The sequence below is a fragment of the Melanostigma gelatinosum genome, assembly GCF_949748355.1.
Source record: "Melanostigma gelatinosum genome assembly, chromosome: 9".
Taxonomy (NCBI): domain Eukaryota; kingdom Metazoa; phylum Chordata; class Actinopteri; order Perciformes; family Zoarcidae; genus Melanostigma; species Melanostigma gelatinosum.
Window position 1 is genome coordinate 3,446,919 of NC_136642.1, and position 12,510 is coordinate 3,459,428.

At 35.3% G+C, this 12,510-nt stretch overlaps 1 protein-coding gene across 2 annotated transcripts in view; it reads right to left on the reverse strand.

The window, feature by feature from the left end:
• Positions 1-12,510, reverse strand: part of scap (SREBF chaperone) — a 45,177-nt gene that overhangs the window by 9,244 nt on the left and 23,423 nt on the right. For both annotated transcript variants that reach the window (XM_079275179.1, XM_079275180.1), the window contains exons 17-21: positions 11,815-12,355; positions 11,320-11,405; positions 11,074-11,156; positions 10,639-10,805; positions 10,434-10,514 (exon numbers count right to left, since the gene is read on the reverse strand). In XM_079275179.1, coding sequence (XP_079131305.1) covers positions 10,434-10,514; positions 10,639-10,805; positions 11,074-11,156; positions 11,320-11,405; positions 11,815-12,355 — 958 coding nt within the window. The remainder of the gene's footprint in view (positions 1-10,433; positions 10,515-10,638; positions 10,806-11,073; positions 11,157-11,319; positions 11,406-11,814; positions 12,356-12,510) is intronic.

Here is a 12,510-nt window from a genome sequence, read left to right on the forward strand (position 1 = left end):
TAAACACAGTCAAAGTATAAGTCATAGTATAGCATGTCGAAAAATGTAAACACAGTCATAGTATAGCATGTCGAAGAATGTAAACAGTCATAGTATAGAATGTCGAAAAATGTAAACAGTCATAGTACAGCATGTCGAAAAATGTAAACACAGTCAAAGTATAAGTCATAGTATAGCATGTCGAAAAATGTAAACACAGTCATAGTATAGCATGTCGAAAAATGTAAACACAGTCATAGTATAGCATGTCGAAAAATGTAACCAGTCATAGTATAGCATGTCGAAAAATGTAAACAGTCATAGCATAGCGTGTCAAAAAATGTAACCAGTCATAGTATAGCATGTCGAAAAATGTAAACAGTCATAGCATAGCATGTCAAAAAATGTCATAGTATAGCATGTCGAAAAATGTAAACAGTCATAGTATAGCGTGTCAAAAAATGTAAACAGTCATAGTATAGCATGTCGAAAAATGTAAACAGTCATAGTATAGCGTGTCGAAAAATGTAAACAGTCATAGTATAGCGTGTCAAAAAATGTAAACAGTCATAGTATAGCGTGTCGAAAAATGTAAACAATCATAGTATAGCATGTCAAAAAATGTAAACAGTCATAGTATAGCGTGTGAAAAAATGTAAACAGTCATAGTATAGCGTGTCAAAAAATGTAAACACTCATAGTATAGCATGTCAAAAAATGTAAACAGTCATAGTATAGCATGTCAAAAAATGTAAACAGGCATAGTATAGCATGTCGAAAAATGTAAACAGTCATAGTATAGCATGTCAAAAAATGTAAACAGGCATAGTATAGCATGTCGAAAAATGTAAACAGTCATAGTATAGCGTGTCAAAAAATGTAAACACTCATAGTATAGCATGTCGAAAAATGTAAACAGTCATAGTATAGCATGTCGAAAAATGTAAACACAGTCAAAGTATAAGTCATAGTATAGCATGTCGAAAAATGTAAACACAGTCATAGTATAGCATGTCGAAGAACGTAAACAGTCATAGTATAGAATGTCGAAAAATGTAAACAGTCATAGTGTAGCATGTCGAAAAATGTAAACACAGTCAAAGTATAAGTCATAGTATAGCATGTCGAAAAATGTAAACACAGTCATAGTATAGCATGTCGAAAAATGTAAACAGTCATAGTATAGCATGTCGAAAAATGTAAACAGTCATAGTATAGCATGTCGAAAAATGTAAACAGTCATAGTATAGCATGTCGAAAAATGTAAACAGTCATAGTATAGCATGTAGAAAAATGTAAACACAGTCAAAGTATAAGTCATAGTATAGCATGTAGAAAAATGTAAACACAGTCATAGTATAGCATGTCGAAAAATGTAAACACAGTCAAAGTACAGCATGTCGAAAAATGTAAACAGTCATAGTATAGCATGTCGAAAAATGTAAACACAGTCATAGTACAGCATGTCGAAAAATGTAAACAGTCATAGTATAGCATGTCGAAAAATGTAAACACAGTCATAGTATAGCATGTCGAAAAATGTAAACACAGTCATAGTATAGCATGTCGAAAAATGTAAACACAGTCATAGTATAGCATGTCGAAAAATGTAAACAGTCAAAGTACAGCATGTCGAAAAATGTAAACACAGTCATAGTATAGCATGTCGAAAAATGTAAACAGTCATAGTACAGCATGTCGAAAAATGTAAACAGTCAAAGTACAGCATGTCGAAAAATGTAAACACAGTCATAGTATAGCATGTCGAAAAATGTAAACACAGTCATAGTATAGCATGTCGAAAAATGTAAACACAGTCAAAGTATAAGTCATAGTATAGCATGTCGAAAAATGTAAACACAGTCAAAGTACAGCATGTCGAAAAATGTAAACAGTCATAGTATAGCGTGTCTAAAAATGTAAACAGTCATAGTATAGCATGTCGAAAAATGTAAACACAGTCAAAGTATAAGTCATAGTATAGCATGTCGAAAAATGTAAACAGTCATAGCATAGCGTGTCAAAAAATGTAACCAGTCATAGTATAGCATGTCGAAAAATGTAAACAGTCATAGCATAGCATGTCAAAAAATGTCATAGTATAGCATGTCGAAAAATGTAAACAGTCATAGTATAGCGTGTCAAAAAATGTAAACAGTCATAGTATAGCATGTCGAAAAATGTAAACAGTCATAGTATAGCGTGTCGAAAAATGTAAACAGTCATAGTATAGCGTGTCAAAAAATGTAAACAGTCATAGTATAGCGTGTGAAAAAATGTAAACAGTCATAGTATAGCATGTCAAAAAATGTAAACAGTCATAGTATAGCATGTCAAAAAATGTAAACAGGCATAGTATAGCGTGTGAAAAAATGTAAACAGTCATAGTATAGCGTGTCGAAAAATGTAAACAATCATAGTATAGCATGTCAAAAAATGTAAACAGTCATAGTATAGCGTGTGAAAAAATGTAAACAGTCATAGTATAGCGTGTCAAAAAATGTAAACACTCATAGTATAGCATGTCAAAAAATGTAAACAGTCATAGTATAGCATGTCAAAAAATGTAAACAGGCATAGTATAGCATGTCGAAAAATGTAAACAGTCATAGTATAGCATGTCAAAAAATGTAAACAGGCATAGTATAGCATGTCGAAAAATGTAAACACAGTCATAGTATAGCATGTCGAAAAATGTAAACACAGTCATAGTATAGCATGTCGAAAAATGTAACCAGTCATAGTATAGCATGTCGAAAAATGTAAACAGTCATAGCATAGCGTGTCAAAAAATGTAACCAGTCATAGTATAGCATGTCGAAAAATGTAAACAGTCATAGCATAGCATGTCAAAAAATGTCATAGTATAGCATGTCGAAAAATGTAAACAGTCATAGTATAGCGTGTCAAAAAATGTAAACAGTCATAGTATAGCGTGTGAAAAAATGTAAACAGTCATAGTATAGCATGTCAAAAAATGTAAACAGTCATAGTATAGCATGTCAAAAAATGTAAACAGGCATAGTATAGCGTGTCAAAAAATGTAAACAGTCATAGTATAGCGTGTCGAAAAATGTAAACAATCATAGTATAGCATGTCAAAAAATGTAAACAGTCATAGTATAGCGTGTGAAAAAATGTAAACAGTCATAGTATAGCGTGTCAAAAAATGTAAACACTCATAGTATAGCATGTCAAAAAATGTAAACAGTCATAGTATAGCATGTCAAAAAATGTAAACAGGCATAGTATAGCATGTCGAAAAATGTAAACAGTCATAGTATAGCATGTCAAAAAATGTAAACAGGCATAGTATAGCATGTCGAAAAATGTAAACAGTCATAGTATAGCGTGTCAAAAAATGTAAACACTCATAGTATAGCATGTCGAAAAATGTAAACAGTCATAGTATAGCATGTCGAAAAATGTAAACACAGTCAAAGTATAAGTCATAGTATAGCATGTCGAAAAATGTAAACACAGTCATAGTATAGCATGTCGAAGAATGTAAACAGTCATAGTATAGCATGTCTAAAAATGTAAACAGTCATAGTATAGCATGTCGAAAAATGTAAACAGTCATAGTATAGCATGTCGAAAAATGTAAACAGTCATAGTATAGCATGTAGAAAAATGTAAACACAGTCAAAGTATAAGTCATAGTATAGCATGTAGAAAAATGTAAACACAGTCATAGTATAGCATGTCGAAAAATGTAAACACAGTCAAAGTACAGCATGTCGAAAAATGTAAACAGTCATAGTATAGCATGTCGAAAAATGTAAACACAGTCATAGTACAGCATGTCGAAAAATGTAAACAGTCATAGTATAGCATGTCGAAAAATGTAAACACAGTCATAGTATAGCATGTCGAAAAATGTAAACACAGTCATAGTATAGCATGTCGAAAAATGTAAACACAGTCATAGTATAGCATGTCGAAAAATGTAAACAGTCAAAGTACAGCATGTCGAAAAATGTAAACACAGTCATAGTATAGCATGTCGAAAAATGTAAACACAGTCATAGTATAGCATGTCGAAAAATGTAAACAGTCATAGTACAGCATGTCGAAAAATGTAAACAGTCAAAGTACAGCATGTCGAAAAATGTAAACACAGTCATAGTATAGCATGTCGAAAAATGTAAACACAGTCATAGTATAGCATGTCGAAAAATGTAAACAGTCATAGTACAGCATGTCGAAAAATGTAAACAGTCATAGTACAGCATGTCGAAAAATGTAAACACAGTCATAGTATAGCATGTCGAAAAATGTAAACACAGTCATAGTATAGCATGTCGAAAAATGTAAACAGTCATAGTACAGCATGTCGAAAAATGTAAACAGTCATAGTACAGCATGTCGAAAAATGTAAACACAGTCATAGTATAGCATGTCGAAAAATGTAAACAGTCATAGTATAGCATGTCGAAAAATGTAAACACAGTCAAAGTACAGCATGTCGAAAAATGTAAACAGTCATAGTATAGCGTGTCAAAAAATGTAAACAGTCATAGTATAGCGTGTAAAAAAATGTAAACAGTCATAGTATAGCATGTCAAAAAATGTAAACAGTCATAGTATAGCATGTCAAAAAATGTAAACAGGCATAGTATAGCGTGTCAAAAAATGTAAACAGTCATAGTATAGAATGTCGAAGAATGTAAACAGTCATAGTATAGCATGTCGAAAAATGTAAACAGTCATAGTATAGCATGTCGAAAAATGTAAACACAGTCATAGTATAGCATGTCGAAAAATGTAAACACAGTCATAGTATAGCGTGTCGAAAAAATGTAAACAGTCATAGTATAGCGTGTCAAAAAATGTAAACACAGTCATAGTATAGCGTGTCGAAAAATGTAAACACAGTCATAGTATAGCGTGTCGAAAAAATGTAAACAGTCATAGTATAGCGTGTCAAAAAATGTAAACAGTCATAGTATAGCGCGTCGAAAAATGTAAACAGTCATAGTATAGCATGTCGAAAAATGTAAACAGTCATAGTATAGCATGTAGAAAAATGTAAACACAGTCAAAGTATAAGTCATAGTATAGCATGTCGAAAAATGTAAACACAGTCATAGTATAGCATGTCGAAGAATGTAAACAGTCATAGTATAGAATGTCGAAAAATGTAAACAGTCATAGTGTAGCATGTCGAAAAATGTAAACACAGTCAAAGTATAAGTCATAGTATAGCATGTCGAAAAATGTAAACACAGTCATAGTATAGCATGTCGAAAAATGTAAACAGTCATAGTATAGCATGTCGAAAAATGTAAACAGTCATAGTATAGCATGTCGAAAAATGTAAACAGTCATAGTATAGCATGTCGAAAAATGTAAACAGTCATAGTATAGCATGTTGAAAAATGTAAACAGTCATAGTATAGCATGTCGAAAAATGTAAACACAGTCAAAGTATAAGTCATAGTATAGCATGTCGAAAAATGTAAACAGTCATAGTATAGCGTGTCGAAAAAATGTAAACAGTCATAGTATAGCGTGTCAAAAAATGTAAACAGTCATAGTATAGCGCGTCGAAAAATGTAAACAGTCATAGTATAGCATGTCGAAAAATGTAAACAGTCATAGTATAGCATGTAGAAAAATGTAAACACAGTCAAAGTATAAGTCATAGTATAGCATGTAGAAAAATGTAAACACAGTCATAGTATAGCATGTCGAAAAATGTAAACACAGTCAAAGTACAGCATGTCGAAAAATGTAAACAGTCATAGTATAGCATGTCGAAAAATGTAAACACAGTCATAGTACAGCATGTCGAAAAATGTAAACAGTCATAGTATAGCATGTCGAAAAATGTAAACACAGTCATAGTATAGCATGTCGAAAAATGTAAACACAGTCATAGTATAGCATGTCGAAAAATGTAACCAGTCATAGTATAGCATGTCGAAAAATGTAAACAGTCATAGCATAGCGTGTCAAAAAATGTAACCAGTCATAGTATAGCATGTCGAAAAATATAAACACAGTCATAGTACAGCATGTCGAAAAATGTAAACAGTCATAGTATAGCATGTCGAAAAATGTAAACACAGTCATAGTATAGCATGTCGAAAAATGTAAACACAGTCATAGTATAGCATGTCGAAAAATGTAAACACAGTCATAGTATAGCATGTCGAAAAATGTAAACAGTCAAAGTACAGCATGTCGAAAAATGTAAACACAGTCATAGTATAGCATGTCGAAAAATGTAAACACAGTCATAGTATAGCATGTCGAAAAATGTAAACACAGTCATAGTATAGCATGTCGAAAAATGTAAACAGTCATAGTACAGCATGTCGAAAAATGTAAACAGTCAAAGTACAGCATGTCGAAAAATGTAAACACAGTCATAGTATAGCATGTCGAAAAATGTAAACACAGTCATAGTACAGCATGTCGAAAAATGTAAACAGTCATAGTACAGCATGTCGAAAAATGTAAACAGTCATAGTATAGCGTGTCAAAAAATGTAAACAGTCATAGTATAGCGTGTGAAAAAATGTAAACACAGTCATAGTATAGCATGTCGAAAAATGTAAACACAGTCATAGTATAGCATGTCGAAAAATGTAAACAGTCATAGTACAGCATGTCGAAAAATGTAAACAGTCATAGTACAGCATGTCGAAAAATGTAAACACAGTCATAGTATAGCATGTCGAAAAATGTAAACACAGTCAAAGTACAGCATGTCGAAAAATGTAAACAGTCATAGTATAGCGTGTCAAAAAATGTAAACAGTCATAGTATAGCATGTCAAAAAATGTAAACAGTCATAGTATAGCATGTCAAAAAATGTAAACAGGCATAGTATAGCGTGTCAAAAAATGTAAACAGTCATAGTATAGCGTGTCGAAAAATGTAAACAATCATAGTATAGCATGTCAAAAAATGTAAACAGTCATAGTATAGCGTGTCAAAAAATGTAAACACTCATAGTATAGCGTGTCAAAAAATGTAAACAGTCATAGTATAGCATGTCAAAAAATGTAAACAGGCATAGTATAGCATGTCGAAAAATGTAAACAGTCATAGTATAGCATGTCAAAAAATGTAAACAGGCATAGTATAGCATGTCGAAAAATGTAAACAGTCATAGTATAGCGTGTCAAAAAATGTAAACAGTCATAGTATAGCGTGTCGAAAAATGTAAACAGTCATAGTATAGCATGTCGAAAAATGTAAACAGTCATAGTATAGCATGTCGAAGAATGTAAACAGTCATAGTATAGAATGTCGAAAAATGTAAACAGTCATAGTGTAGCATGTCGAAAAATGTAAACACAGTCAAAGTATAAGTCATAGTATAGCATGTCGAAAAATGTAAACACAGTCATAGTATAGCATGTCGAAAAATGTAAACAGTCATAGTATAGCATGTCGAAAAATGTAAACAGTCATAGTATAGCATGTCGAAAAATGTAAACAGTCATAGTATAGCATGTCGAAAAATGTAAACAGTCATAGTATAGCATGTTGAAAAATGTAAACAGTCATAGTATAGCATGTCGAAAAATGTAAACACAGTCAAAGTATAAGTCATAGTATAGCATGTCGAAAAATGTAAACAGTCATAGTATAGCGTGTCGAAAAAATGTAAACAGTCATAGTATAGCGTGTCAAAAAATGTAAACAGTCATAGTATAGCGCATCGAAAAATGTAAACAGTCATAGTATAGCATGTCGAAAAATGTAAACAGTCATAGTATAGCATGTAGAAAAATGTAAACACAGTCAAAGTATAAGTCATAGTATAGCATGTAGAAAAATGTAAACACAGTCATAGTATAGCATGTCGAAAAATGTAAACACAGTCAAAGTACAGCATGTCGAAAAATGTAAACAGTCATAGTATAGCATGTCAAAAAATGTAAACACAGTCATAGTACAGCATGTCGAAAAATGTAAACACAGTCATAGTATAGCATGTCGAAAAATGTAAACACAGTCATAGTATAGCATGTCGAAAAATGTAAACACAGTCATAGTATAGCATGTCGAAAAATGTAAACAGTCAAAGTACAGCATGTCGAAAAATGTAAACACAGTCATAGTATAGCGTGTCAAAAAATGTAAACACTCATAGTATAGCGTGTCAAAAAATGTAAACAGTCATAGTATAGCATGTCAAAAAATGTAAACAGGCATAGTATAGCATGTCGAAAAATGTAAACAGTCATAGTATAGCATGTCAAAAAATGTAAACAGGCATAGTATAGCATGTCGAAAAATGTAAACAGTCATAGTATAGCGTGTCAAAAAATGTAAACAGTCATAGTATAGCGTGTCGAAAAATGTAAACAGTCATAGTATAGCATGTCGAAAAATGTAAACACAGTCATAGTATAGCATGTCGAAGAATGTAAACAGTCATAGTATAGAATGTCGAAAAATGTAAACAGTCATAGTGTAGCATGTCGAAAAATGTAAACACAGTCAAAGTATAAGTCATAGTATAGCATGTCGAAAAATGTAAACACAGTCATAGTATAGCATGTCGAAAAATGTAAACAGTCATAGTATAGCATGTCGAAAAATGTAAACAGTCATAGTATAGCATGTCGAAAAATGTAAACAGTCATAGTATAGCATGTCGAAAAATGTAAACAGTCATAGTATAGCATGTTGAAAAATGTAAACAGTCATAGTATAGCATGTCGAAAAATGTAAACAGTCATAGTATAGCATGTAGAAAAATGTAAACACAGTCAAAGTATAAGTCATAGTATAGCATGTAGAAAAATGTAAACACAGTCATAGTATAGCATGTCGAAAAATGTAAACACAGTCAAAGTACAGCATGTCGAAAAATGTAAACAGTCATAGTATAGCATGTCGAAAAATGTAAACACAGTCATAGTACAGCATGTCGAAAAATGTAAACAGTCATAGTATAGCATGTCGAAAAATGTAAACACAGTCATAGTATAGCATGTCGAAAAATGTAAACACAGTCATAGTATAGCATGTCGAAAAATGTAAACAGTCAAAGTACAGCATGTCGAAAAATGTAAACACAGTCATAGTATAGCATGTCGAAAAATGTAAACACAGTCATCGTATAGCATGTCGAAAAATGTAAACAGTCATAGTACAGCATGTCGAAAAATGTAAACACAGTCATAGTATAGCATGTCGAAAAATGTAAACACAGTCATAGTATAGCATGTCGAAAAATGTAAACAGTCATAGTACAGCATGTCGAAAAATGTAAACAGTCAAAGTACAGCATGTCGAAAAATGTAAACAGTCAAAGTACAGCATGTCGAAAAATGTAAACACAGTCATAGTATAGCATGTCGAAAAATGTAAACACAGTCATAGTATAGCATGTAGAAAAATGTAAACACAGTCAAAGTATAAGTCATAGTATAGCATGTAGAAAAATGTAAACAGTCATAGTATAGCATGTCGAAAAATGTAAACACAGTCAAAGTACAGCATGTCGAAAAATGTAAACAGTCATAGTATAGCATGTCGAAAAATGTAAACACAGTCATAGTACAGCATGTCGAAAAATGTAAACAGTCATAGTATAGCATGTCGAAAAATGTAAACACAGTCATAGTATAGCATGTCGAAAAATGTAAACACAGTCATAGTATAGCATGTCGAAAAATGTAAACACAGTCATAGTATAGCATGTCGAAAAATGTAAACACAGTCAAAGTACAGCATGTCGAAAAATGTAAACAGTCATAGTATAGCATGTCGAAAAATGTAAACACAGTCATAGTACAGCATGTCGAAAAATGTAAACAGTCATAGTACAGCATGTCGAAAAATGTAAACACAGTCATAGTATAGCATGTCGAAAAATGTAAACACAGTCATAGTATAGCATGTCGAAAAATGTAAACAGTCAAAGTACAGCATGTCGAAAAATGTAAACAGTCAAAGTACAGCATGTCGAAAAATGTAAACACAGTCACAGTATAGCATGTCGAAAAATGTAAACACAGTCATAGTATAGCATGTCGAAAAATGTAAACACAGTCATAGTATAGCATGTCGAAAAATGTAAACAGTCACAGTATAGCATGTCGAAAAATGTAAACAGTCACAGTACAGCATGTCGAAAAATGTAAACACAGTCGCAGTATAGCATGTCGAAAAATGTAAACACAGTCACAGTATAGCATGTCGAAAAATGTAAACACAGTCAAAGTATAGCGTGTCAAAAATGTAGACAGTCATAGTATAGCATGACAACTTTTAGAAAGGTACTGGCTGCATGGCAACTCATGGCAACTCATAAGTACAAGTTCTGTCATCAATGCTTGTGCTGTTAGCTACAGTTAGCGATTTCAGTGGAAAACTCTTCCCTCAACTGGTCCTGGTTCCTCAAAAGTATGCCTGAGTACGCATGCTTTTAATGCATGAGTTTTCTCGTGGTGTAATATCGTGTTCGAAGGTCTATTACTGACCTGGTCTATGTAGATGGCGGTGATCCCTCCAGAGTGACCCTGCAGAGTGAAGAGGCAACACGAGTCCTCTAGACGATAAACCTGATCAGTGAACACAGAAAGAATGCATTAGGATTAAACAATAACACAAATAAAACTGTTTTTATACAACACTGTTAAAAACGTCAGACAGAAGCCTGACGCGTTAGCATCCGGTGTGTTATACCCGGACAGTGTGGTCCTGACTCCCGGTGACGACCCTCCCGGCAGCCGCCCGCAGCACCGTGATGGGCTTCTGGTGAGCGCACTGAACCGAGCGCGTGAGCTGGCAGCTGATCACATCTTCACTGCTGTAACAGGGAGAGGGAGGCATGCTGCCTCGCCCAGGGGCACCTGGAGGAGGACGAGGAGGAGATTGTTCACCCATAAGGAACCTTCATCGCCCAATCCTTCCCCCTAGTTCATCTACGTAATGTTCTCGTATAATTGAATTAACTTGTATCCAAACGTCCTAAATCACAATCAAGTTTAAATTGAATAACGTTGATATGCTCTTCACTTACCTCACATTAATTAAGGCCATGTTCAATTTAACATAAAAAGAGTGAACAACACAAGCTGTGAGAACATCCAGAGATGCAGTCATGTCGTTGAGCCTCACCTCTGTACTGCAGGAGACCCAGAGGTTTGTTTATCTCAACAGTAAAGAAGTCTAGAGACCCGTTCAGCCGAGCCGCTACGATTCTGAGGAGGAGGAACACATGGAGGATAATGTGAAGTCATGTTTGTCTTACTTAAAAATATCAATAAAACCTGAAGCGAGTAAGAAATGCATGTTGAATGCAGCCCCATCCCAGAGGAAGCACTGTTTACCCCACGTGTCTGTGTGTGTGTGTGTGTGTTTCACCTGTTGTTGAGGAAGGCTAGAGCTGTGATGCCAGACACTGCGTCTTCATTAATGCAGCGTAACGACCCTTCGACTGCATCCCACAACTGGAACAGAAACAACACTTTAAAAAGTACATCAACTTTACATCATGTAGTGTTCATTTAAATGGATGCTTTCTACAGAACAGAGGAGGGAGAGAGGCTCTGAACACTACGCTGCTGTTTCTACTTGATACTAACAGCAAGTCTTTCCAAACATTAAGCATCTAAAGGTACAAGTGTCTCTTGGGAGCTGATGCGTTTTGTTAATGCATCTTGATGATGGCCAATAATGAGAATATTCATTAAATGACGAGAAGACGACCAGATGTCTTAAAATATCTATCGAGGTGCACACATGTACCCAAGTAGATACTGAAACCTCTACAAAATACAGATTAAAGTCAAACATTTGGTCATCATCATGACGAAGAGAAAAGGCATCAGATGAACAAGCATTACAGGTTCGACCCACCTCCAGTTTACCGCTGCTCCTCCCAGCAGCTATCAGGTTTCCTCTCAGCTCCATGGCCCACACAGAGCTCTCCCCGTCTGCCGTCGCCTGCGTCCCCGCCGCCGAGGCTCTGTCTTGGGTTAAGAAGGCGGCTGCGTCCCCTAAGCTGGGTCTTCTCTGGAGCTGAGCCCCTGTGGGCGGCGAGGAGGAGGCAGAGGAAGGGGACGGGTAGGCGGACGGCGAGGGGGGCTCGTGCTCCATGTAGGCGCGCTCCACCAGGCCGCCAAAGTCAAAACCGTGCCTGGGCGGGGTGCAGAGGTGGGAGGGGGGCTGGGAGGCGAAGTTGGTGTCGATGAGCGGGGTGAGATCGGGCTGGTCGTTGAATAGAGTCGGCCAGGCAGTGCGCCGTCTCAGCGGGTAGCCCTCCTCCTCCGACAGTCCGTCGCAGCTGACGGAGGGGCCGAGAGCTTCGGGGCCGAAACACTCGGAGTCCGCGGCGCCGCTCACGTTGTCCCAGCCGTCGCGCTGCTCCCAGCAGCCACTGCTGCTGCTCCGCCTGAGCCTGAGGAGGGAACTCAGTTAGTTATCAGTTGTGCTGTACTAGAGAGGATGATTTCGTTTTGAAAAGTTAGATTCTAGAAATCAATTAAAGTGTGAAACCTTAGGGAATGATTTCAGGAACCGTAATCCCTTTGAGCTTGGGTTAGCAACGATACA